The sequence below is a fragment of the Thermobia domestica genome, chromosome 14 (assembly GCF_964235325.1).
Source record: "Thermobia domestica chromosome 14, izTheDome1.hap1.1, whole genome shotgun sequence".
In the NCBI taxonomy this organism is placed as follows: domain Eukaryota; kingdom Metazoa; phylum Arthropoda; class Insecta; order Zygentoma; family Lepismatidae; genus Thermobia; species Thermobia domestica.
The window spans coordinates 138285029-138310011 of NC_137467.1; the positions used below are offsets into that span (position 1 = coordinate 138285029).

The window sequence follows — 24983 nt, forward strand, 5'->3', positions numbered from 1 at the left end:
AGTCCCTAGTCTCCCGGCATTGCGGGCCTGTTAGTTACACCACTGGTGTCTTTAATACGCATACATGGTAACATAAATAAATATTAGAGCACATTGGTAAATTAATAAATCAGATATTGCACACTAGCAGTCTCTTTTCTTATTGAAGTCCCGCTGTACTACTATTATTGTACCATATTCATTATTAGTTATAGGTATTAATTACAAATTTCATACATTGTATTTCGTGATCTTTTTCTCTTATTTTTAATGTACTGATAGAACTCTACTGTAAAACATAGTAGTTAATTCTACTTTAAGCTGTAGGTCCACGTCTCACATAGCCACGGTGCTGAACTGGTTGTTGAACTTCAACAATCAGTTACAGTAAATTACAAATTCATTTGGAGGCGAATGTCGACTTTGCTCCTTATAGTTGATAATGCCAAGAGTTTGTATAACCACTGAAACTATGCTCTCTGAGCCCAAGTGTGCCCCAATTGCAAACAGATCATTGCGTTCTGCAACTGAAGAGGATAGATATTATATGAAATGCAAGTGAAATACAATGGAAGAGTCGGATATATGAAGATGAAAAAAAATACTAATAGACACGATACTAATGGATTGAATTGAAAATGCCTTTATTCATGTGGCGAGGTTCAGCCGTTTTATGTACCACAAGCCCAATCATTGTTGGATCGAATCAAAAAGATCCTTTCATACCCTGTATATTGTTAGAGCAAATTTTGTGCCGTATAGATTGGCGAAATCTTCAGTATATCTATAATTTTCAGGGCAGCAGGCTTAGTTGTATCGAAGTTCCACATCTACTGAGATAATCCTGAGAAAATCTGTAGTTACTTTAGCGCAGAATTCATTTCTCTTTATGTTATTAAGTGGCAGGCATTTCTTCTTCATTAAGTTGATACTGGGTAGCGTACACAATCTTGAAAGAAGGGTTTAGAGGGAAGGGTGGGGAGACAGGCTTCACTTGACAGTGCAGAAGTTAAGCATCGCATCGTTCCGTTGCTTGTCATCTTTCGAGGCGTTGCGCCCTCACACACAACTTTCATTCCCTGTCTCCTTTTATCTCTCACACTCCCTCCCCCTTCGCATGTCGTCTTATATCCCCCACTCTTAGCCAGTGATTTGCCCTGTAGTTACCGCTAACTGTCAAGTGGTGGCGTTGGTAGCCCTGTTCTTGAGCGCCTTATGGGTGAAGTCTCGGGTGTCCATTAGAGTTCAGCCTTTTGGCCGGATCAATGATGGACTCAGATATGGGCGGGTTTCGTCGGGAACCCGCGTTTTACCGAGTCCCCCAATTACACCCGGCAACGTCGCAACACCCCTTCCCCTGTTTCGCCGCTCCACACTTATCTTGTGTGTTGTTTCCAACCAGCGCTGCTAACATCTGTCTAGCCAGATTCAAATCAAATAATATCACCTTCCTTTTGTTTTCTTTTTTCATTCTTCTCAGTTAAAACGTTTAAAGCGTAGTTCATTAACTATTCATCTGTCTGCAGTGTTGAAATCACAATCAGCAAGCTTTTAAACACTTGCGCATGCTCAGATCATATACATACACATAGCAAGCACTACATGAGAATATAATGTCACTTGTGTTACTTTCTAGATAATGTGAAACACAATCTCTTCAAGTTAGGTTGTTTGTGAAAACATTAACATAAGAACAGTTGAATTCGAAGTAACAAACGGTCGATATTGATAAGCATATACATTGATATGTTTATAAACATAGTATTATGTCCATACTGGTTTATAAATTGTATCTGCAAGATCTGAACAGTCTACATTTAAAAAAAAAAAAAAATAAAAAAATTCTTGTAGTGTCATGATTTCACTAGATTACGATTAACCTTTTACGTTTAGTAGCTATTAAGCACATTTCTAGAGGAACTGCAGGACAATTTTGATTGTTGTACTATATTCTGAGCTAAATAATTAATAGTGTTTTAGTTACTGGAATTCAGAAATGCATCCTCTAAGTTCTATCACTGCACATCATTGCATTACTCTATGTAATGTCTCTTGGGTCTTGCACTGTTGCGTTAGTTGTGAAAAGATGCTCTGAATATATTTAATATCGATGTCAGTTTAACAAACTCCTTGTCACATTTCTTGATGAAGAAATGGCGGAAGTGATAAAAATAATCGCAATTTACAAAGAACATTTAAAAACTGTAGCAATGATTGTGCACAAAAGATTTTAAGCCCTTTGTTATAGTTAATAAATATTTTAACGTAGAGTATAATATAAAGCAGCTACCAATTCTGTATGCGTATACATGTAAACATCTCCACATGGCTGAGATCACTGTAAGCGCTAATGTTGTTACTTTGGCTAAGATACTAAATTGCCGTAAACTAGCGTATAAATATCAATTTAGTTCGCAACACTGTGTAATGTTGTCCCGTCGTCCTACCGTGAAATCCGAACACGAACGATGTTTGCCGATCTAGTACGAGTAAAATGACTGTCGCCCGTCTGGGAGTATTTCACAGTCAGTCACAGGGCACTTGCGAAGCCGGTAGGGTGGATGGGAAAGGCGATCTGGCAACAGAGGCGAGCGTGCGGTCCGCCGTATGTGAGTGAGTGAATGTGAGAGAGAAAAAAGTGTGGTGTTTCATAATTGTGTCTCGGGAAACGAACCAGAGAAAAGATGTTGGAGGTATTCAGAACCTGATTCTGCACCACACTGGCGGGAGCTGTGATGATGGTACGTTTTATCTTGATTGTTTAAAATCTGATGTTCTTTTTTTCTCATTTTTAAATGGTTGAGCAGTACGGTACTCTTGAGGTAGAGCGGCGGAATGTGGCAACGTTGTATCCGAGCAATCAGCTGGTTGTGGAACCGCTGCAGCTTGGGCCAATACAGGAATTGTCTGCGCGGCGTGATGCAAAAACATGTTAAACATACAAAATAGAAAGCTCATGTTGTGGATGTTATTAACTTCTGTTTTGCGAAGACTACTAACGCAGCGCAACAGTCCTTTATATTGTTTCAAAGAATCTTACCTACGAGATGAGATTATGGAAGGAGATTGTAAGTTTGAGATACATTCACAAGCACTAGGAAAATGTTTTAAAAATAGTTCAGAAAACTAGCGTTCAGGACGTTTAAGTAGTTCAGTTGGAATTTTGTGCGAATGCTTTTAATACCTATCTTATTAAGAATTACGTATTAAAGACGGAAAGTAGTATAATTGCAGCTCTTTTCCTCGTTTATATCTTATCATGACGGCAAAATACATTAAAATGTCCCTTTAAGTGTACTGACGTATTTTAATAACAATTCCCTTTCAGGGAACATTTTTGAAATTACGTCGAATATACGCTTCAGTTCCACGTATATACACTATAGATAATGAGATAGAAGGTGTTCGAAGAGGTGAAAGTTCATAACAAACTGTTGTTTATCAATAAACTAATACAGTACCGGCAGTATTAACCATGTCATTGTGCTCATGATATCCTTTCGATGTACGTTTTATTTGGTTCACATTTTTTGTATTTACAAAATTAAATGGAATGCCACATAAACATCGCAGTAAGTGAAAAGTCTATAAATGAATTAAACTTCCATGCCATAATGTTGGTTCATCGTATCAAACTGCCATTGCGTAAAAGGAAGCATGGTAGCATCCTTACAGTATTAAAAACGCATAGATCAATCGCAGTTCGAGGATTTATACTAGAATTTGTGCACTTAAATAAGTTGCCTTGTTTTGTCAGTCATCAGATTGCAAGAGCCAATAAGAAATAATGCAGAGAGATGTTCCTAGGTCTGTATGATAATGGTAGTTATTGGCTTTGATTATAAAACAAGGTCTTAGCTTCCATCGTTTTTTGTCATTGGTTTCAGTTCAGTGCATACATGTTTCAATTTAATGCAGTGCAGTTAACTCATGTTACGTCCCCTTGAAGTATAATGTGTTTCAAATACACTTTTTGATGCATTGTTCTCAGTGCTGTTGAAGTGTCTGTGTGTAGTTACTTTTGTTTTCATTTAAGGTAGAAGGCAATTAATTATTCTTTCAGTTTTTGGGGTCCCTGGTTCGATCCCAGCTCGTGCCAAATGGACTTTGTGGTGGACAACACCGTGTGCGTGGGTTTTCTCGGGGTTCTTCCGTTTTCTCCCACTTTATTCATTCCACCAATTTATTCATTTCTCATCGTCTTCTTCAGTGCAGCCGGCATAAACGACGGACGTAAAACCGAAGGATTACATTTTCCCCTCTAGTTTCGTTAAGCTCATTTCAGTATTGAATTGACCCTAAAATTAAATCAGACTTATGTTCTTAATTGCCGTTGGTGCCTTAAAAAAAAAAAAAAAATCATAGGCTTTCACTGCTACTTGCTTTGCAGTGTGTGTGTGTGCAGTTTTGGTATTTCATTTATAAATCTATAAAATGTAAATGTGCCAGAATTTTCTGAAGAAATTTGTTCAAAATATGCCAATCGTGTAAGTGCTTAAATTTAAAACATAGGAAGTTTGTTCAGGTATGTGTATTAAGTAACTGAACGTTTACACAAAAGTGTGTTATTTTCTGAATGAAAAAGTGAAGAAAAAAAGAAAAGGAAAATAAAGTATGTTTTTTTTTATGTATGTTGAAATGGAAACTCATTATGTAGATGACTCGACAAAAATGGTTACTAGCATATGTTTAATTTAGAAGCAAACACTTTGTAGTACGTATTTGATACGAAAGTTAAGTTCTTAAGAAGCCTCTTCGATGCTCTCTCTACAATTTTTCATATTTTTATGGATGAAAAGATCCAATATATTTCAGGCAAAAAAGTTCTTGTAGGCCTTATATCTGGAGAACTACATATAGTGTAGCCAAACCCAAGCTATCACTTAACTTAGTATGATGTGCTTATTCCGTATATATATATATATATATATATATATATATATATATATATATATATATATATATATATATATATATATATATATATATATATATATATATATATATATATATATATAAACGAACACTCGATTTAGCGGCAGTTCAAAAATTTTGTGACTCCTAATTCATTTGGATCAAAAGATCCAATAAATTTCAACAAAGAAATTCTTGTAGGCCTTATATCTGGAGAACTACGTAGGCCTATAGTGTAGCCAAACCCAAGCTATCATTTAACTCAGTACGATGTTCTTATTTCGCAAAAACTCGATTTAGGGTCTGTTCAAAGATCTTATGGCCCTTGATCCAAAAACTTAATTATTGGCCAAGATCGCAGTCTTTTAATCCATGTTTTTGGGTCATTCCTAAAATTCTTGTTTGGTATGTAATTCAATGATGGCTAGCAGTGTATTAATTTTAGGAAGTAACTGTCATTTATTACTTAAAGTTTAATTAATTGAATTACCAGTTCTTTTTCAAGATATTTCGTGTAGTGCACTCCGACAATTACCAATCTTAGATGAAGCTTTTAATTGTTTTAGAGTTGATTACAAAAATTCATTTCCTGTAACGCAGCTATTGTGAAGGTGAAATAGTGTAGTGAAAGAATGACTTTTACGGTGAGGATTTCTTTTATCTTGTTTAATGGGCTGTGCATGCACCAGGTGCACCGGATTTAAGTCCCGTTCGTGTTTTTCGGAGTCGACGCTATTAGTAGTTGTCGTAACCTTGGTTTTGTACAATGTTTCAAAACTGTCCAACAAGCAATTAATAAATCAGTGGATCTGTATATTAATTCCGGTAGTCAAGCAAGGACGCCGATTTCAGTGTAACTTTGAAAGGGGGGAGGGGGGTTCATTCAGATGTGTGCTTGGTTACAGACAAGAATCTCTGAAGGCATATATAAGGTTGTTAAGACAAATTGAATTCACATGATGCCAAATATGCAATATTCACAAAATACATAAACAGTGGCGGCGATTGGACGTTAAAAGGGTGGTGATCAAGACATGATCTGAAGATTTGTATATCAATGTTAATTTTCCTGTTTGTAAGACTCTCTTTGACGAAAGGTTGTGTAACTAATAGGATGCTATCTTTCTCAGTTAAAATACTGTATATCGTGTTTCATATTTTATTGAGTAAATCGACAAGACTAACGCAAGTAGATACTAGCTCTTTATACTCTTAAACAACGAAGGTGTAAGAACATATTTGATTCCGTGCTCATGAACATCTTAAAATTCTGTCTGGAAAATTGTGAGATCAGATTTTTTAATAACAAATTTGCAAAACAAATACATTGAAAGGATAATATTAATCATAGTAATGAATAATGAGGCTTGTTGTGTAGAAGTTCTATTAAAACTGAGGATTAATAGTAATTTATAGTTTTAATTCCATAATGACATTAAATATATGTTGTTACTCTTAGAAAATGAAAGACAGTAAATACTACAAGCATATGCTACGATATTTAAAGAAATACGCAATTGCAATATCAATTGCTTTGAATTGCAATTAAAACGCAATTCTTGTAACTTTCTTAACTCCACGGGAAGAGAAACAACCAATACGTACTCACGCAACGGCAACTATTATATGGCATCATTTTTTCTATGAACCAGTATTACAAAAACTTTACACTTCCAAAGGAAGCTTACATTAAGCGGTCACTTCAAAAAAAGTTGAGGATAGCTACCTCCTCATGCCCCCCTAATCGCCGGTCCTGCATATAAATAAATATACATGTTCATAATAAAATACATGGGGTCCACATGAGCATTGTAGGGGCCCGTGCCCCCTAGGATCGGCACCCTTGTAGTCAAGATGTGAAAATAGTATCCTTAAAAATAGCTTCAATTGATAACTGCATCAGAGTGACTTTCAAAATAACGATAGATAATGACTATTTGAGGAAATTTCTTATAGTGTAGAGTTTGTAAACACGATAAGAAATAAAACTCGCTTTATTGTACTGTGTGTGGGGCAGACTACTTAACGACTATATATTGGTCATTTAAAGATCACATGTTCTTGATCGTTTTTTTTTTTTTTTTTTTTTTTTTATCTTGGTGGCAGCACTTTAATCTTTCGTATGTGATGTGTGTGGAATAACCAAAACAAATTACTGCAAATTCCATTTTGTTATGCTTTTCAGTGTTGACATCTTGTTAAGTTTGTTGTTCTTATTACCAGGGTGGATTGATTTAAATCAGTCTGATTTAAATCACGATTTTAATCGAGATTTAAATCACTTGATTTTTTTGATAAAAATCGTTGATTTAAATCAAATTCCGAAATAAATTAATTTAAAGTGAGAATAAGTAAAATCTCGTTTCTGTTCTGTTATTTCGATTATGGAAGATAATAATCATAATACAATGAGACTCAAATGTATGTACAACACAGTATGAAAACGATTATCATGCAGAGGATGATTAGGGAAAATCCTGCTTTCTTATCTTCATAACATAGGGTTTTTAAATAGTTAACTATTCGAACGGAGAAATCACCATCGACATTTAAGACAAAAATTATTTTATGTCCACGTCTATTTGTTTGTTTCCAGATAATAAGGGCGTATTTAGAGGGGCCCGATCCCCTTTCCGAAAAAAAAAACTTTAGGCGAAATTTATGTACTAAATACATAGAAGTTCCTCGGGATCGTAATACGGCAAATTTTGAATGCGTTAAAATATCGAATAATACTTTTGATAAAGTGGATTCTTTCAAATATCTAGGATCAATATTAACAGACTAAAACGATATTTACGAAGAAATTAAATGTCGACTAAAAGCTGGGAATTCGTGTTATTATTCAGTTCAAAATCTCTTGTCACGAATTCTGTCCAATAATTTGAAGATCAAAATATATATGCCTGTTGTTCTCAGGATGTCTAGCAAGCAAGCATAGTCAAGTTCCCTGACTTTCTCTGACAAAATTATAATTTTCCCTGACTCCTTCTTTTTTTTTTCGTAGTAACTCATGAAAAGTAACTTATATTTAAATCATGAAAATGAAATCTTTCAGTTTTACGTCCCATGCTAATGCCGGTTAGGCTAAAGGAGACAGTGATGAGTGATGAATGAAATGAAGAAGTGGGAGGAAACGGGAGAACCCCGAGGAAATCCACGACCATGCTGTTTGTCCTCCACGAAGTCCAAACGGCGTGAGCTGGGATCAAACCAGGGAACCCAAGCACCTTAGGTAAACGCTCTACCAGTGAGCCACCGCGCCCCCAACTTATATTTAAAGTGAACTGTAAGTTTTCACCATTGTTTATATGCTTATACAATATTCTACAAAAGTACAAACGAACCAATTCATTTACCTGTAATTTATGACTATTTTAGAGGCATTCCTTCACCCCTCACAGCCTGGAAAAGATTTTTCTCTGACACAATGAAATTCCCTGACATTTTCCCTGACCCTGTAAATTCCCTGACTGGTAGACACCCTGCTTCTGTATGGTTGCGAAACATGGTCGCTTACTCTGAGGGAAGAACATAGACTGAAAGTATTTGAAAACAAGATCCTGAGACGAATATTCAGACCCAAGAGGAGCGGGAATGGGGGAAACTTCATAACGAGGAACTACATAATTTATACGGTTTACCAAACATTGCTAGGGTCATCAAGTCTACGAGACTCAGGTGGGCAGGTCATGTAGCCAGGATGGAAGAAAATAGGAATACTTTCAAATTCTTAACTGGAAAACCAATCGGAAAACGACCGTTACGAAGATCTAGGCGCAGATGGGATGACAATATTAAGATGAATCTCGCAGAAATAGGAATACAAAATAGAAACTGGATCCAGTTGGCTAAGGATAGAAGTCAGTGGAGAGTTTCCGTGAACGCGGCATTGAACCTCTGGGTTCCATTCGAAATTAAACCAAAATACTTTCACTTAAATGGCATAATTGTCATTTAATATTAATTCCTAATGTTTTTTTCTCCAGTTCGCGACTTGTATTATACGAGGAGAAAGATTTGATTTAAATCAAAAAAATCGATTTAAATCAAAAAAATCAACTAAAATGATTTTTATTAAAAAAATCATTATTTTTTTCCACCCTGCTTATTACTAGTAGTATGTGCGTCATCATTAGGAAAAGATAATAAAAATGATTTGCCGGTTGACAGAGATTATTTTTTCTATACGTACAGTACATAATTAAATTACGAACTTGTTAAATCAGAATAGAAACTATAAGTTATTATTAAAATAGTTACATTTTAACGCCACGAAAGTTTATTTTCTTCCATTCTCTCGAAAATAACGAATGTGATATATCGACTGATCTTTGGACGCACAGTATTGTAGTTATACGGGAATTAAAGGTTAACAGTTTATGATAATTGCAGGCTATATTCAGGGTTGCCGGACGTCCCGGTTTTCAATGAAAGAGTTAACTGTCCCGAAAAAAAAGCTTTCGGGACACCTGTTTGTCCCGGTTTTCGTTCTTCAGATTGAAAAAAATTCAACCGACAAGAAAGGTAATATTTCTGACTCAAATGATGACGCAACAAGGAAAAAAGTATCTCTTGAATCATAAATGGGAGATTGTGTCATCGTAGGCGAAATATTTAGGACTTGTTAAACACAAAAAATCGAAATAAGGGACCCCAGGCAGTTCTTCTTATGTTACCTTTTCACATTCTGTATACATCTCTTGTGGAGCTTCATTTGTGTTGACTATTTATTGAATGAACTGGAAAATTGTGAATGATAAACCTGCAGAAGACAGGTAATTAATTCTGACCAAAGTGTAGCAATCATATGATCTTATATAGAGCCTGAGATTGGTGTCCCGGTTTTTCGGTTACAAAATCTAGCAACCGTGGCTATATCTCATAAACTACGCTGTTATACTGTTGTCTTGTTAGTTCATAATGAAAAGCCTGTAATATCAGTTTCATCTTTATAGCCGGCGTGATGTAACGTACAGCTGCAATTTTTAGGTAGATGAAGACATTTGTTTTCTCCGTTTCTCGAAAACTACGCATGAGACTTTTCTCTAACGCAATGCTTCAGTTCACCTTACATTCTTGACGGTTTATTTTTTAAGAAGTTCGATTTACCAGAAGCTCTTTTATACAGGGTGGCTCAAAAGTAGGTATACACCTCTGCATTGATCAAGGATAACATTCCAGTTCTCGGGTTTATTTGCTTCGGCTTTTCCGAACTTAAGATGTAAGTAAAAACACATTAAGAATAAATAATAAAGAAACTAAGTCTACCTGATGGACAACAATGACAAATGATATAAAATGCAATGAGCTGATCATTACGCTACTGTACACCTACTTTTGGGCCACACTGTATATTTACCAAGTCCGCATAGGAGACATTAAGTCTCAAGAACTACTTGATGAATCACCATCAAGTTTGGCCAAGATGTAGAGGGTCAAACATTAAGGTTGGTTTAAAGGGACAAGTTTTGCCGATAGATGTCACTACAGTCTTCCTATCTCTCCCATGTATTTTTTACCTTTTATGAAAATTTACATCTTTTTTTTTAATAAATTTCAACCTAGAGACTTCAAATTTTTAGAGAAGGAACTTCATAACCTATTAAAGGGAACAAACCGTGCCGATTTTTTATTTTCAATTTTCTTCATTGTTGAAATGGATATCCAAATCTTTAACGATGAAGCTGTTTCAACAATGAAGAAAATTCTAAATAAAAAATCGGCACGGTTTGTTCCCTTTAATAGGTTATGAAGTTCCTTCTCTACAAATTTGAAGTCTCTAGGTTGAAATTTATAAAAGAAATTGTAAATTTTCATAAAAGGTTAAAAAAAAAACATGGGAGGGATAGGAAGACTGTAGTGACATCTATCGCCAAACCTTGTCCCTTTACACTAACCTTAAGGATCGAGTTCGTTGAAAAGATGATCCATCCAGTTGGTCTCAAGATATAAACAATCAAAAATCGCTTCCTCATGTATTCCTATGGGAGTAACTAATGGATATCATCCTTATTTGATAGACTACCCGCAATGCTGTTTAGATTAGCAGTTTAGTATAGTGTTCAGGATATAAAATACTAATCTGTCCGTGGAATGGAACGCTGAAGTAAAATCAAATGGGACAAATCTAAATATATTTTCCGTTTTCCGATATTCATTCATCAGCATTTTACCTCAAATTAAAATTAAGTCTAGCCTTGGTAAAAGTTACTTTGTACTTGAATTCGGTTTGCACAAAAACAAAAACAAATTCCTTCTTGTGGTGTACATAGTGACATTGCTACTTGTTTACTTGGTGAAGTATGATAACTCTGAAACAAACATAAACGGATTCGTAGATTTGATGTCCAGAGGTTACGCCCTGCATAGGCGAGAACAAACAGAAAATAAAGACAAGTGGGTGATGGTGAAACAAGGGGTGAACAGGATAAGAACCGCGAAAAAACTCAACGGCTTATTGCCTACAAGCGGTGCCTGCCTTTAGTGTTAGCCACGAGACGAGACGAGAAATATGGTTTTCTCGTTACGTCTTGTAAATTTTTGTCGTATTCTTATCTGATTGTTTATTCTTGAAAAATTCTTTGTCGTCTCATTTAGTAAATTTATGACTTTCTTTTTAATTTCATCTAGAAGTTAAGACTTTCTTTTTAATTTCATCTAGAAGTTAGACTTTCTTTTTAATTTCATCTAGAAGTTAGACTTTCTTTTTAATTTCATCTAGAAATTACTTTCTTTTTAATTTCATCTAGAAGTTACCTGAAATTTTCCACGTCACGAGAAGTTCATGAAGGATGCACTGTAACAACATTCAAACCACATTTACTGTTGAAGTACATACATTGTGTAATGACTTGCGCATACCCTTTGGTGCGAACAGTCCCAGGTTCGATTACCGGTGGAGGTACTCGGTCGAAAAAAGTAAAAAGCTTTTTCAAGGCAATCGTCCTGAGTGAGGTTTTCCTGGGTTTTCCTCATTCACGCCAGGCAGATGCCGGGATGATGCCTAACAGACAGGTCCCAGGCCGCTTCCTTCCCTCCCCAATCCTTTCATCCTTCCTTTTCCTCTGATACGGTGATCGCCAAGAGACGTTATCCCTCATACGTGACCGGCTAATATAGCCTTAGATGCTGAAAGCCCAGAAATCTAATTCCTAATCCTAATGACCTGCGCATGTATTTAATGCTCATGCGCATTACATTGGTTCAATCAGTGGCGTATTTAGGGGGGGCTTCCGGGCTTAAGCCCCCCGAAATCTTACGTACAATAGTAAAATATATTAAATATCTTACAGAATTTTCACATTTTCAGGCAAAGCCCCCCCCAAAAGTTAGCAAAGCCCTCCCCGAAACAGAATCGTAAATACGCCACTGGGTTCAATCACTTTATCATTTTTTTATTATTTTTTTTACTGTGAGAAATGTAACATCAGAACATTGTTTGCGATCCAAGCGATCTATTGGTAAACTAGTGTTAGACTACATTTGTCATGTTTCTCACCTCGTTTCGAATTTAGAAATGCACTTCTCGCCTCGTTTCAAGAAATTTCTCGTATCGTGGGTTCGAACCAAGGATCTTTGACGCGAGAAGTGAAGTGCTCGCTACTCAGTTACCGTTCTCCTGCTAGTAGAGACGAAGAGAAACTTTAAAATGGTAGTATTAAAAGTCAAAGGATTCGAGAGTGTCGCAACAGAACAGATACATAAACCGTACGCCGTGTTGATCGACCAATAACAGACCCACAAAAGGCAGACGACCTAGGGTCGAACACGCGCTCATGTGGTTAATGTGAACATGGAGTTTAACAGCCTTTTATTGATTATGACATGGCAATGCATATTTTCTGTGAAGTGTTGCGGCCACTTACAGTGTTCGCGGAACGCGTCGTTTTGTTCTAGTGACGTGTTAGCCTGCTTTAAAATCAACAACGTGACATACAAAAGGTGTTTCAGATTAAATGTAAGGATTGAAAACGTCATAGTAATTCTACTATGTTAATTATTGTTAACTCATAGAATAATTGCAATAGAAATAAATACTTTATTGTGACATATCCTAATTGCTGGTATAAAAAAAAATTGTCGCACTATCCTGGAATGTTATACAACCTTGGTTAAGAGATTTGTCATGTTGATTGTATAAAGACAAGGGGCACAATGAAAATTCTTTATAATAAACTGCAAAGGTGTCAACGCGTTATAGTAATTCGTACATGCTAATAGATGTCGCTACGTGCACTGTCACTTGCCTTCTGACGCTAATAAGTGTCGCCACCTGTGAGATTGTTATGTATGACGAAAATAATTGATGAAAAAAATATATTATGAACTTTGGAGTGGTTGGTAGTCAAGGGACTAGGGTTTCAGATCCACTCTGGCATAGAGATAACCGAATAAGTAGTTTCCTTAAGCGGACATAAAAAACTTTGGTCCATAGGGTATCCCGGTGACCATTTTGTGGCGGAGGATCCTCGCACGGGATCATATCACCGTTTGTGTGAGTTAACCACTACTTTTCACACCTCTGCTTTCAACCCCCATGTTTTGAATCTTGTGAGATCACCACTGATTTCATTACCTATTCGCTTTGGCGGTCCCTTCAACCCTTTTCCCCGAAAGATAATATTTGTGTTCTAAGATTTTCTTACAGCAAACTAAGACATACAGTCATTATAACTACACAGTCCATTTACTTGTCGTTTAACAAGTTTGTTGCGTGTGTTTTCCAGTAATTCATAGTAATCAGTGAATGGCTTTGGGGAGGATTTGACTAATTCCAAACCCCAACTCGGAGACCGAAAGTCTTTAGGAAAATATGTCACATTGATACTAAGCAAGTCACGGTCTACCTGCGTGTAAAGTTTGATGAGAGTCATATTAGTTCTCTACATCGCATGCGATGTGATCGGGTAAGATATATGTATGTGTTATATATAATACTAGCCTTCGACTAGGTGGAGACTTCGCCCCCCACAACCCCGCATTTGCTCGTCCTGTGGCGTCGCGTTTCTCATATCCCCTAACATATCTCGAGATTTCGAGATACGGTTATTTTATTATAACAACTGCAACCCCCATACTTTTTTCTTCCCTTCTAAGGAAAACGTTTCAAAAATGCTGAAACACGTTTTTAATTATTAATTAGAAGCCTAAATATCCATTTTCATGGCTTTAACCTTAAGGAATTTCGACAAAACCTATACCCTGTCCAAATTTCTTCAAGTTTCTGGCTTAAGCGATTTGCCCTGGCCGTTCCTCAATCAGTCTGTTAATGAGGACTTATTTTATATAGAGAGATAATATGTAATCGTGTATATGTGGACAGAATTTCACATAAGAAGGAACTATCTAGAGCCTCCAAATTTGGCACACAGGATAGATCTTTACCAGATCTAATCGTGTACGAAGCGTTTTTCGGTTTTCGAATCGGATTGGTCAAATGTTATGCAAGTTTCTTCTTTGTCTCTAAGAAAGCCTTGTATTATGCTACCCACAATATTTATTTGTTCTGCAGGCTTACATAACATCAGGGAATAAATACACAGATAATGGAATAGACATTAGTTTTCGTCTTTTCTCTATGTTATGAATTAATTCCTGACAACGACAGGTGTTTACAGCATATGAGAAATATAAACTCTAAATTTGCTGGAGACAAAGAAATGAAGATAATTGAACGAAATTCAATACTTGACAATAAATTTCTTCAGTGATGTACGATGTACGATTATTCGGAACGTGAATCCAGGACTAACTTTTACAAGTAATTAAGCATTCCTTATAAATGTCAAGTCAGTGAATTGTAGTATATCTTTCGTCCGTCGCTTTTTTTTACTTCCTCCGTACTGGTCTTCCGATTGGGTTTTCACCCGTAATAAATTTGGAATTAAATGAGCCATAAGATAAATGTACCTGGTATTCGTAATGCTTGAAGCTACGTTCGCACGCATAGTTTTTAGAAAAAGGATTTTTTTATCATATTGCATAAGAGAAGAAAGAAAAATTTTAGGTCGCTGCGATATGTTGCGAGTTGTTTCCCAGGTGACGGGTTCCTGGATGCCTAGGACAAGCAGTTCTTTTTGCGTCGCAAATTGGTCTAGTCTCAAGCATGGGTCGTAAAAATTTGATTGGTGGGAGTATATTAAAAAAAAAAAAAAAAAAAGATGAAAAAATTCGCTTACATTTGTGTATGCTTCGAAGTAAAATCGCGTATGGCTTTAGTCGTATAAATTGTATGATAATTGATGTGCTCCTACTTTGCTCTTCGTTTACATGTTTATTTAGCGTTTTAAAAATACGTATCATCGTCTTCTCTCATACTTATTCTTCCGTTACGCAAAACGGTGGATCCGTAGCTAGGGGGTGGCTGTGTGGGCTCAGTCTCTGTGCACGGGAAGATTGAACGGACCGACGGATAATTCGTAACCGTCCTGAGTCGATACAAGCGTTCTCTGAGTCAAAGAATGTGCCAAGTGAATGAATTAGAAGTCATATTTCTTCGATCTAAATCGTTATAAAGTTATTTGGAGAAAAACAATAGAGATAGAGGAATAAAAATGTAAAAAAAAAAAATGAAGAACAACAATAGATACGGGAATAATGTTGTAAGAATATTTGGAGAAAAATAATAGATATAGAAAAAAAATTAGAAAAATATTTGGAGAAGAACAATAGAGATATAGAAGAAGAAAATTGTAAAAATATTTAGTGAAAATCAATAGAGAGATGGAGGAAGAAAATAGTAAAAATATTTGGACAAATAGAGATAGAGGAAGAAACTTGTAAGAGGAAAAAAGTTTGGAGAAAATCAATAGAGAGATAGTGGAAGAAGATAGTAAAAATATTTGGAGAAATTCAATAGAGTTGGGTTAAGAAAATTGCAAAAAAGTTTGGAGAAAATCAGTTCTTCCATTTTGTGTGAAAAGAAGTCTTATCTGGCTCAAGGAATCTTGGCACTGATTTGACAAACTTACAATCAAGGACATCGTTACACCACCGAACTTCTCGATTTGAATAGTGGCTTTGAGGTGTTTTTTTTTTCTTTTTTTGTTTGTTTGTTTGTTTGTTTATAAACGGAATCTAGGAACATTATTGAAGAAAAGTATTAAATTTACAGAAATATCCAGTGTTGTATATCTAATATTATGCTAATCATATCGGTACCGAGATTTTAATATTTGGCCAGTATGGATTCCTTAAGCTACAGATTTAATTACAGAAGTGCGTACCCTATGGCATTATGAATGACAGTTATTAAAACTTCGATTATCAATACCTCGTTAGCCTAAGTTATGTAATATCCTGTTTGCACTTTATATCCAAGTTTATTGCTTATGTAGAGCAAAAAATACGGTACAGTAGAAACTGCGCGCTTTTCGTGATTAATTGTTGATCCGCGCTGCCATCACTGGAAGGTCACTGTAATTAGGTTTGGTCCTAAGGTATTCCATTTATTCTGAGATAAGCATTACCCTCTGTAACTTAATTCATATTGATCTCTTTCCCATGACCGCCGACGCGAACAAAACATGACATTTAAGTTTTAACACACAATAGTTACCGAACATAATTTCTGCAGGTGTACTAATATTTGTGCAAAATTTTATGAATGGCAATATTTTTAAAAAAGAAACAGTCAGGATTTAAAAAAAAATAAGAACACCGTTAAAACGCTGAATGACCTCAACACTCTCAACGATAATATTGGGCAAGTGAACGAGTCTGAGCCTTCAGGTTCCGACGTTTATACCGCTATATCCCTCGCACTTTTTTTTTTTTTTTTTATTTTAAATTATATTAAATTAAACCTCTCAAGTGTTACGTCCCAAGATTATGCCCCGTAGTCTAAAATGAACGGTTATGGAATGATCGGTTGAACTTGAATATGGGAGAAAATAATCGCACATGATATTTATTGTCCACCAGCGCCATGCCATGGAAAATCAGCGCCCGGGGCGAGAGTATACGACGGCGCCTCCGTACATATGAGTGCGAGCGACAGGCCAGCCGCGAAGCGCCACTATGGTTGGCGCGAAACGTTAAAAAGTAAACCCTGCTTTTCCGTGATTTTGAGCACTTTTTATTACTTTTTTCCTTCTGTTTCCTATATGGGTGGGGCACTTTTACCAAGTGTCTAGGGACGAAAAAAGTATAAATCTGACCCTGGTCAAATTTAAATATTCGGTTGAAAAATAATACTGTTGATCCAAAATATTCCAACTAATTTTCCCCCCGTCTTTTTCTTTTCTTCTTTTGTTTTCTTTATCCTTGCATTTTGCGCCCCTTAATTCGGCGCACCCCGCTCACTCCCCTCGGCACGGCACTGTTGTTCATATATTCGCATGGTCTGGGATCGAACTAGACTTTACGCACCAGAGATGAGCTCACTACTATTGAACCACTATGTCCCCGGATGTTCTGAGTATTTTTTGAAAAGAGGAATTTAATAAAAAAAAAATCAAAAAATCCTTAACTGGGATGAATGAATTCTTTCCAGTTTTTTAATATTTTGTGTTATCTGTATATAAGGTTTAGTATTACTATTTTTTTCCTTCTCGTAATAACACTATTAACGTTTGTAAAGAATATGTAAATAAATATGTATACAATGTCACATTTTCATTTAACAATAGGCGTTAACTCCGCGCAGAATGACTGGCAAAATCGAATAAATGAGTGTTGCATTCAATGAACTGAAAGCGAGGGAATTATGTTTTGAGAATGCGATATGAGTTTCACTTTGTGTATATGTTTTTATCACAGTTCCTTTTCTCAAAGCAATGTTGTGAAAGGTATATATATATATATATACAGAGAGAGTATTGGAGAAGTTTTGGTTGGTAGGAGAGAAATGAGAATGCAGGGCAGAGTGTGTTTAAGTGGATGGAGTATGAGGAAAGTTTTTTTTTTTTTCGTTCTTACTAAATACAGCGTTGCCACATTGGTACAAAGTAGCTGCGAGAGGAGTGTTGATGGGGATTTATACACCTTGACCTTTTTTGCCTCAGCGACACAGGCAATATCGGCTGCTGTCGCTTGTTATCGTTGCGCACGCGCGCCATCTCACTGTAGTCTCGTCACAGTGTTGCCAACACGGTTGTAGGAAGAAGTTCTTTCTTGCTTTCTGTTGCGCTTGTATAAAATCATATCCCCATAAAACACACCAGCAGCCCTCACTCACTTGCTCATACCAGTGTGACCACCGCTAGTACTTTCGGACTAAATATAGTACCTTTTATAATGTAAGTGTTCTAGTATGTTCATCAACTAATTAGTACTTTTTTCCTCTTTCCTTTCTCATAGATATATTTGAGAGAGAAAAAGGAATTTCGTGAAAATTGGGCAATGTACGAAAATTTCACTGTTCCTAGAAACTTTTTTCCGCTTTTTTTCAACATTGATATTTACAAGAGCGGAAGTGGGACATAGATGCCATCCGGTCGCCTCCTCCAACTAATAAATGACCACAGTAAACAATATTACATATTTGGTGATCCCTTTAAACAGTAGGCTATTAAGGAATTAAAACTCGATTTTCTCAATAAGCCCATTGTATGATATTTCTTTTTTCTCCCAACATCCTGTATATTAGTCATACTTGTGTTATTTTAGTGGTTTTACAGTGAGTTCTAATACGTCAATTAAGCAGAGATTCCGCCAGGATTTTTAGTTTGGAGGTGTGAAATCAAAATTGGGAGGGTGTAAGTTGTTTACACGATTTGTATCAAATTTTGACTGTAAAAGAATTAAAGTTGGGGGTTCTTTCAAGAATGTGCGGGTCATTCCCCCACCTACAGGGGAAGAGGAGCTGCTGGATACCTTCTAATAAGATATTATATCGTAAAATGTCATAATTAGGGTGAAACGGGAGCAGATAAAATTTTAATACTTTTTCCCCAGATCTACTACTTTTTTTCCGCATAGGTTAGTACGAAATATTTTTGCTGGGTGGTCACACTGCACTCACTTGCTCACACAGTATTCGAGACGGCAGAGGTTAAAAAAGCAAGCGGACATTATTTTTTTCACACTTGCAAGAGTTAAGAGAAATACTCCGCCTAGCGTTGAAAATGAATTTTACGATGCTTGAACATGAAAGAAGCTAACGGAACTGCAAAAAATATGCATATTTTTAGTTTTAAAAAGGAAGAGGAAGTGGTTACTTTATTAGTTCATAGTTCTGTGCAAGAAAGTTTGTGATGCTTAAAAGCGGTAGAAAGTTGTTCCCCCTACCTCACTCCCTCTGCCCTGTGTAATGTGCTAGTTTGAAATGCAAGTATGATTCGGTTTTGTTTCCGTGTCTACATATTAATAAAAAAGATTTGCATAATGTTGTTTATGGCATCTCATTTTGTGTTAAATACATTTATATCTTCGTTGTTGTCTTCATTTAGTTACAGGATGGAAATGTTATTTTGTGCCAAGGAGAGAAGCTAAAGGGACGTTGCTAGTTATTTTAGATACCAGTCTGAAATTCTCGTGTTTAATTTTTAAGAATGACAAATCTGCACCCTGATAGTTCTAAAATTTTCTGTTACGATACGTACTATAGACACACCACATGGAGTTGACACCTAGTCTTCCGTGCTGCTGTCGTCTTAAGGAATTCCACTCCCTTTCGCTAATTCTCTCCCGCTTATTAACAAACCTAAACCGTTATTAGCTCAACGCGTGGGTGTGTCGAGGGTGAGCTTTAGTTCGCATTTTTGCCACGGCTCAAGACATTTTGGCAGCACTATAGTTTGACGTACATCAGTGGTTCTAACCTAGGTATAAAGGTTGCATCTCGTCATCGAGTGTTTCATCTTAATAAAACTATACGATTTGTTCAGTTTTTAAAGCAGTTTTGTTTACCAAAGTGTCTTCTCGTCGTATATCCGTCCAAGAGATACGAAATTTGTAGATATACTTCATGGATCACAATCAGTTCAAATCTGGATGCCTTCATCATCATCATAGGTATTCTGTCATTATTCTCAGGTCGCTTGCTGCAACTGGGAAGCTTGTATGCTTCACGGTTGTCCGCTAACCTCTTTGCCTTCACGTACGATTTCTCTGTTTTCATATCATCCATTAATTGTAGTCTCTTTCGCCCTCTCCCTCTCTTTCCTGCCACCATACACTCTAAAACGTCCCTCATGATACAGTTCCTTCTTAGCCAGTGTCCCTTAGCCAACCAGTTTCTCTTCCTTTTTCTTAATAATATCTGAAATTGTTCTTTTTCTCCCCCGGCATTTCTAACACTCGCTCATCCGTCTTCCGCTTGAACCAGCTTATTCTCTCCATTCTTGTCCACACCCACTTTTCAAAAGCGTCCAGTCATTTTTCATCATTTTTGCTTAATGTCTATATTTCTGACCCATACAGCACAATATTCCACACGAAGCACTTTGTGAGTCCTTTTCCCAACTCTTTATTCAAGGTCCCTCAAAATAATAGTTTCTTCCCCCGAAAGGCTTTTTCCGCAATTTGTATCCTTTGCTTTTATTTCACGTTCACACTTCATATCGTCACTAATAATAATACTACTACCCAGGTATCGAAAACTAATCGCCTTTTCTGTTTTCTCTCCTCCTATTTTTATATTTGACATTTACTCCTTCGTTCTCTTCACCATGGCTTTTGTTTTGCTAACATTTATTTTCATCTCGTAGAGGATCAAAAGTTACGAACCGAGTTTGTTTATGGGCAACCAAAAATCGATTCCCCATGTATTCGTATGGAGGTAATTATGGAAATCATCCTGGCTTGATAAATTTATTTGTGGTGTTATTGAGATTGGCGGGTTAGTATAATGCTCAGGATGTAAAATACTAATTTCTCCGTGGAATACAACGCCTAAATGAAACTTTTCTACTTGAAAACTTGAGGACTTGAGTATTTTTCATTTTCAAATATTCATTGATCTTACGTTTTTGAGTGGGAAATAGAGAGTGCGTAGGAATAAAGAAATTGTCTTCAATTTTCATATTTTGTAAACTGACACCACTACTTGTTAACTTCTTTTTTTTTTTTTTTTTTTTTGTAAAGTTTCGTAATTAAGTCCATTCTGCAACTTAGGCAGTTAGTACCGGGCCGATTTTTGAGGAAAATTTTGATGTCATAGTTACTTCCAAATAACTAACTCAACCCCTAATTGGACTAGCTAGGCGCATCGAACAAGGATGATACATTGAATAGGACAAACACTGGCGTCTTCGGCATGTAAAATTTGGGGGGACATCAAAGAAAGTGATTTAAATTGTACTACCTACCCCAACCTGTTCATTATCTTCGGTTTCATTTGTTACCTTTCTGCTTACCTTCACGAACCCCCTGAGTCATATCAAGAACTGTTATAATCGTTTCGCAGCCTGAATATAATATTCCAAATAAATATAATAATTATTATTTATAAGTTATTCTGTCGCTAGTAAATAAATTAAATTGGAATAATATGTTGAATATTTTGTACTTCAAAATATTGGGGGGACACGTCCCCCCTCCTCTCCACACCAGAGACGTCCGTGAGGATAAATATTCTCAAAATAAAATATAATATGTTCTTAAATTCCTTCTTGATTTAACTATTTATTTTTAATTTACCTTACTATGGGGCCTTACTTTGTCCTGGTCCACTGGCCGTTGCAGGTATAGATGATTAGATTTGGTTGTTTAATATTTTCCCTTTTGAAATAGTATACCTAGCAGGGACATTGTATTGTACAGTCGGCAACGAAATTACAGGTCGTATCAAAGATTAAGATGCTTGACGTAATACCACTGTTAAAAGAACATTCCTAGCCACATTAGGTGAAGTTGAATGCAAAAAGGAAAAATTAAGACACGACTTGGGTAAAGAAGACGACATTTGGCAATCTTATTTTTTCCTGTTATGGCGGGAAATCGACTTTTTAAAATTTTATTTTTAATATTTAGATGGTATTAATAGGAGATAGAACAGTGTGGATGTGGAGCATTTTTTTGTAATTGACGATTTCTTGATCTGAAATTTTCTTTACGCTTATGTAACATATTTCAGATGTAGCCAGTTCGCAATAATCCATGACTACCTTACGCGGAGTTTTTTTTTTTTTTTTTCCTTTTTGCTTTCATGATAAGGGGTAGCGAGTCTTTGGGCTTTGTTGCGTTTGTTGTATTATTATAGTGTGTGCCTAAACTACTCAAAGCTGTTAGAATGCGGATAATTAATTCAATGTTCGAAAATTCCCTGTGTAACCTACACCCACATGACGGTTGTGATGAAGGGGTTGCATATTCGTAAGGATGAGCGTGATTGTGTACATGTGCTGTAGAGGTCTACAAAATTTTAATTTTGAACAGGCAAACAAACAAACAAAAAAAACTCAAATTTGTTCTCGTGTGTTAATATAAAAATAAAATCTACCTTAAATCCAGAATGAGCTGTTTCGTAAAGCTGTCTCCTAATTTCAAAACTCCTACGCTTGGGAGTGTCATTCCTTCATGGTATGACTTTTTAAGAATTTATACGTATGGGTCAGCACATGCTGGCATCTGACATGCTGACAGTAGTTAAATAATGTAAACCAATTTCTGCGAGTGAATCGGTTACATTTTCAAGAGAATTCAGTGAAGCCAGGATTTAGAATTTAATTTAAGTGTTTAACAAAAGGGAAAACAGATGAGAATTATCTTCCCTACACTTTTTTTTTTCTTTTTACTTCACGATATAATTCTGTACAACGTACGAGATCAATTTATATTGTCACAACCAACAACGTTAACAATGTAAATAAACTGCAATTGGTTTATTTATGGAAGTCAGGTAGATTTTGTACTTGAAAGTGCTGTCTGTGATTTCGCTGAGGAAATACTCTGGAAGAATCTCAATCAAAATAACTGGTCCTCAGATTTGGTCTTTGCCTCATGGTTTTGAAACATGAACACTAATCGCTACTAACTTACATTAGCCTGCTAGGTAATCGTGTAACAGTTTGTGTGCATTACAGTTTCCAAATTGTGCTTACGTGACACAAGTACATGTGTTGCGGAAAGTGCAAGCTTTTCCTGTATGTCCAGCCGTGTATACCTTTTTAAAGCTCTTTGCACTAATGAGCATTTAGTCTCGTTGTCGTTATTTTCAAAATTCAAGCGCGATAGTATTTTTTCGCCACTAGCTATAAGCACCTGTCTTAATTCAGATCCTAGAGATGAAAAGAAAAGGTAAGTCTTTATTTCATTGTCCAGGTATTCATCCTGTGCTGTTAGGTAAGCCCGCATAGGCAAATGTGTAATTTTGGTTGCATATACGCAAGGCGTTCGTGGAAACAACCCCTCCCTATCCGAGCTTAAAATCAGAAAACGGCTTCGTACGCGATTAGATCTTGTGTAGACTACAGGAAATTTGATGGCACTACGTGAATCCTTTCAGTGCAAAAAGCTTATGACAAACACACAAATTATTATTATTATTATTATTATTATTATTATTATTATTATTATTATTATTATTATTGTTATTATTATTATTATTGTTATTATTAAAGATTTTATATACAATATTCTTTAAGCATATCTCCTGATAGTGATGTCAACATTCAGGGGATATGTTTTCAATTGAATGTACCACTTGTCTCTCCTCGCCCCGCCCCCTTTGCGTAACGTCAGCCCTGCAAGTAATTGCTTACTATTAATTTTAAGCTTATACATATTTAATCCAAGCCTAATTTTTTTTAAAAAAAGGAATAGAAACTGCTTAGGAAATTGTAGAGAGAAGCAACTGCATCATGAGGCATGTCTCCACAAGGTATAAAGAAGAACTGAGCGAGAGAGGTTGCAGCTCATAGACGGTACTAGAACAAATAATCCTTACGTGAAGACAAGACCATGGTACATGGGAGATTCTCAGTGTTTGCTTCAAGTGACCTGCAAATAATAGCAGAATGCCGTTGATAATGATTTTTACCTTTTGAGTGTCTCACAAAGAAAGAAAGAAAGAAGGAAAAAAGAGTAACAATTAACTGAATAAGTTAGGGTAATTTTGAGGTAATAATCTGGCAACACTTTGGCGCGTACTTGTGGGCGTTAATACTGGAGTAGATGCTTTTGGAAGTTCTTGAGAGTTTGTGTTGTTGGTGGAGAGAATCAATAAACGCTTGAGTGACAGCAACGACATAAGTCATACGTTATTCTGTCAGCACGCTATTGTGTTATTAATAGCAATTTAAAGGATAGCAGTTCGTATCCATGAATTGGATTTATGTGCGGTCTCTGTTTTCTGTAACGGACGGAGAAAAATGATTATATAATTGTCGCTCTCTGGTGTGTATCATATAAAGTAAAGGAGCTCTTTTATGTGTTCAAAGATTAAATTAGTGTTTGTACAACACTGGGATTCGTTTTTTTTTTTTTTTAATAGCATAGTAATAGTCTTACGCATTTGTGTAATATGCAAGAGAGTTTTGAAATGAAACTTTTTTTTTTATTATGTTGCATACCTGAATGAAAGTGTATGGTATAGGAAAGCAGTAATGAATGGAAATGAATCATGATGGTGGAATCCTTACACTAAACGACAAGTGTCAGAGTGTGTCATGCTGATTCCTAATAACGTGTAGTTAGTAAACAGTCACGTTAATATACATATGTTGCTACGTGATTGCATAGGAAAATGTGACGTAGAATCGAGAATGGTCGATACAGGGCCAGATTAAGCGGGGGCTTACGGAAGCTGTAGACCCAGGTGGACAGGGGCCTTCACTTTGATTGAAATCTGAACTGACTATCTACAAAGATTCATACAAGATACGGTCATCATCATAACATAAAATATGGCCAAAAATATGAAACTAGTTAGTTTCTTTGTTGCATCCATCGTCTTAATTTTGAAAGTTCCATTAGATATAATATCATCGAATGCATGTCATGGTTGATGTCGTAGAACTATAACTTTCCAACTGTACTTTCACAGAAATGTATTAGACTAAGTCAGCAGGAGCCCCATATTTTTTCTAGCCCCGTGCCACTAGATGGGTTAATCCGGCCCTGGTTGATGGGCATAAACAAAAAATTAAATAAATACATTTGTTAAATTAAACAATTCGCGCCCACAGAATAAAACTGTCGTAGTT

General features: G+C 36.1%; 1 protein-coding gene across 4 annotated transcripts in view; it reads left to right on the forward strand.

Moving 5' to 3' along the window:
* The window catches only part of mam (neurogenic protein mastermind), a 371802-nt gene that overhangs the window by 185814 nt on the left and 161005 nt on the right, over positions 1 to 24983 (forward strand). For 2 of the 4 annotated variants that reach the window (XM_081738894.1, XM_081738895.1), the window contains exon 1: positions 2497 to 2720. The exons of the other annotated variants lie outside the window; for them this stretch is intronic. In XM_081738894.1, the coding sequence (XP_081595020.1) occupies positions 2715 to 2720 (6 nt within the window). In that variant the 5' untranslated portion in view covers positions 2497 to 2714. Of the gene's footprint in view, positions 1 to 2496; positions 2721 to 24983 lie in introns of those variants that run through there. 4 annotated transcript variants of the gene reach the window in all.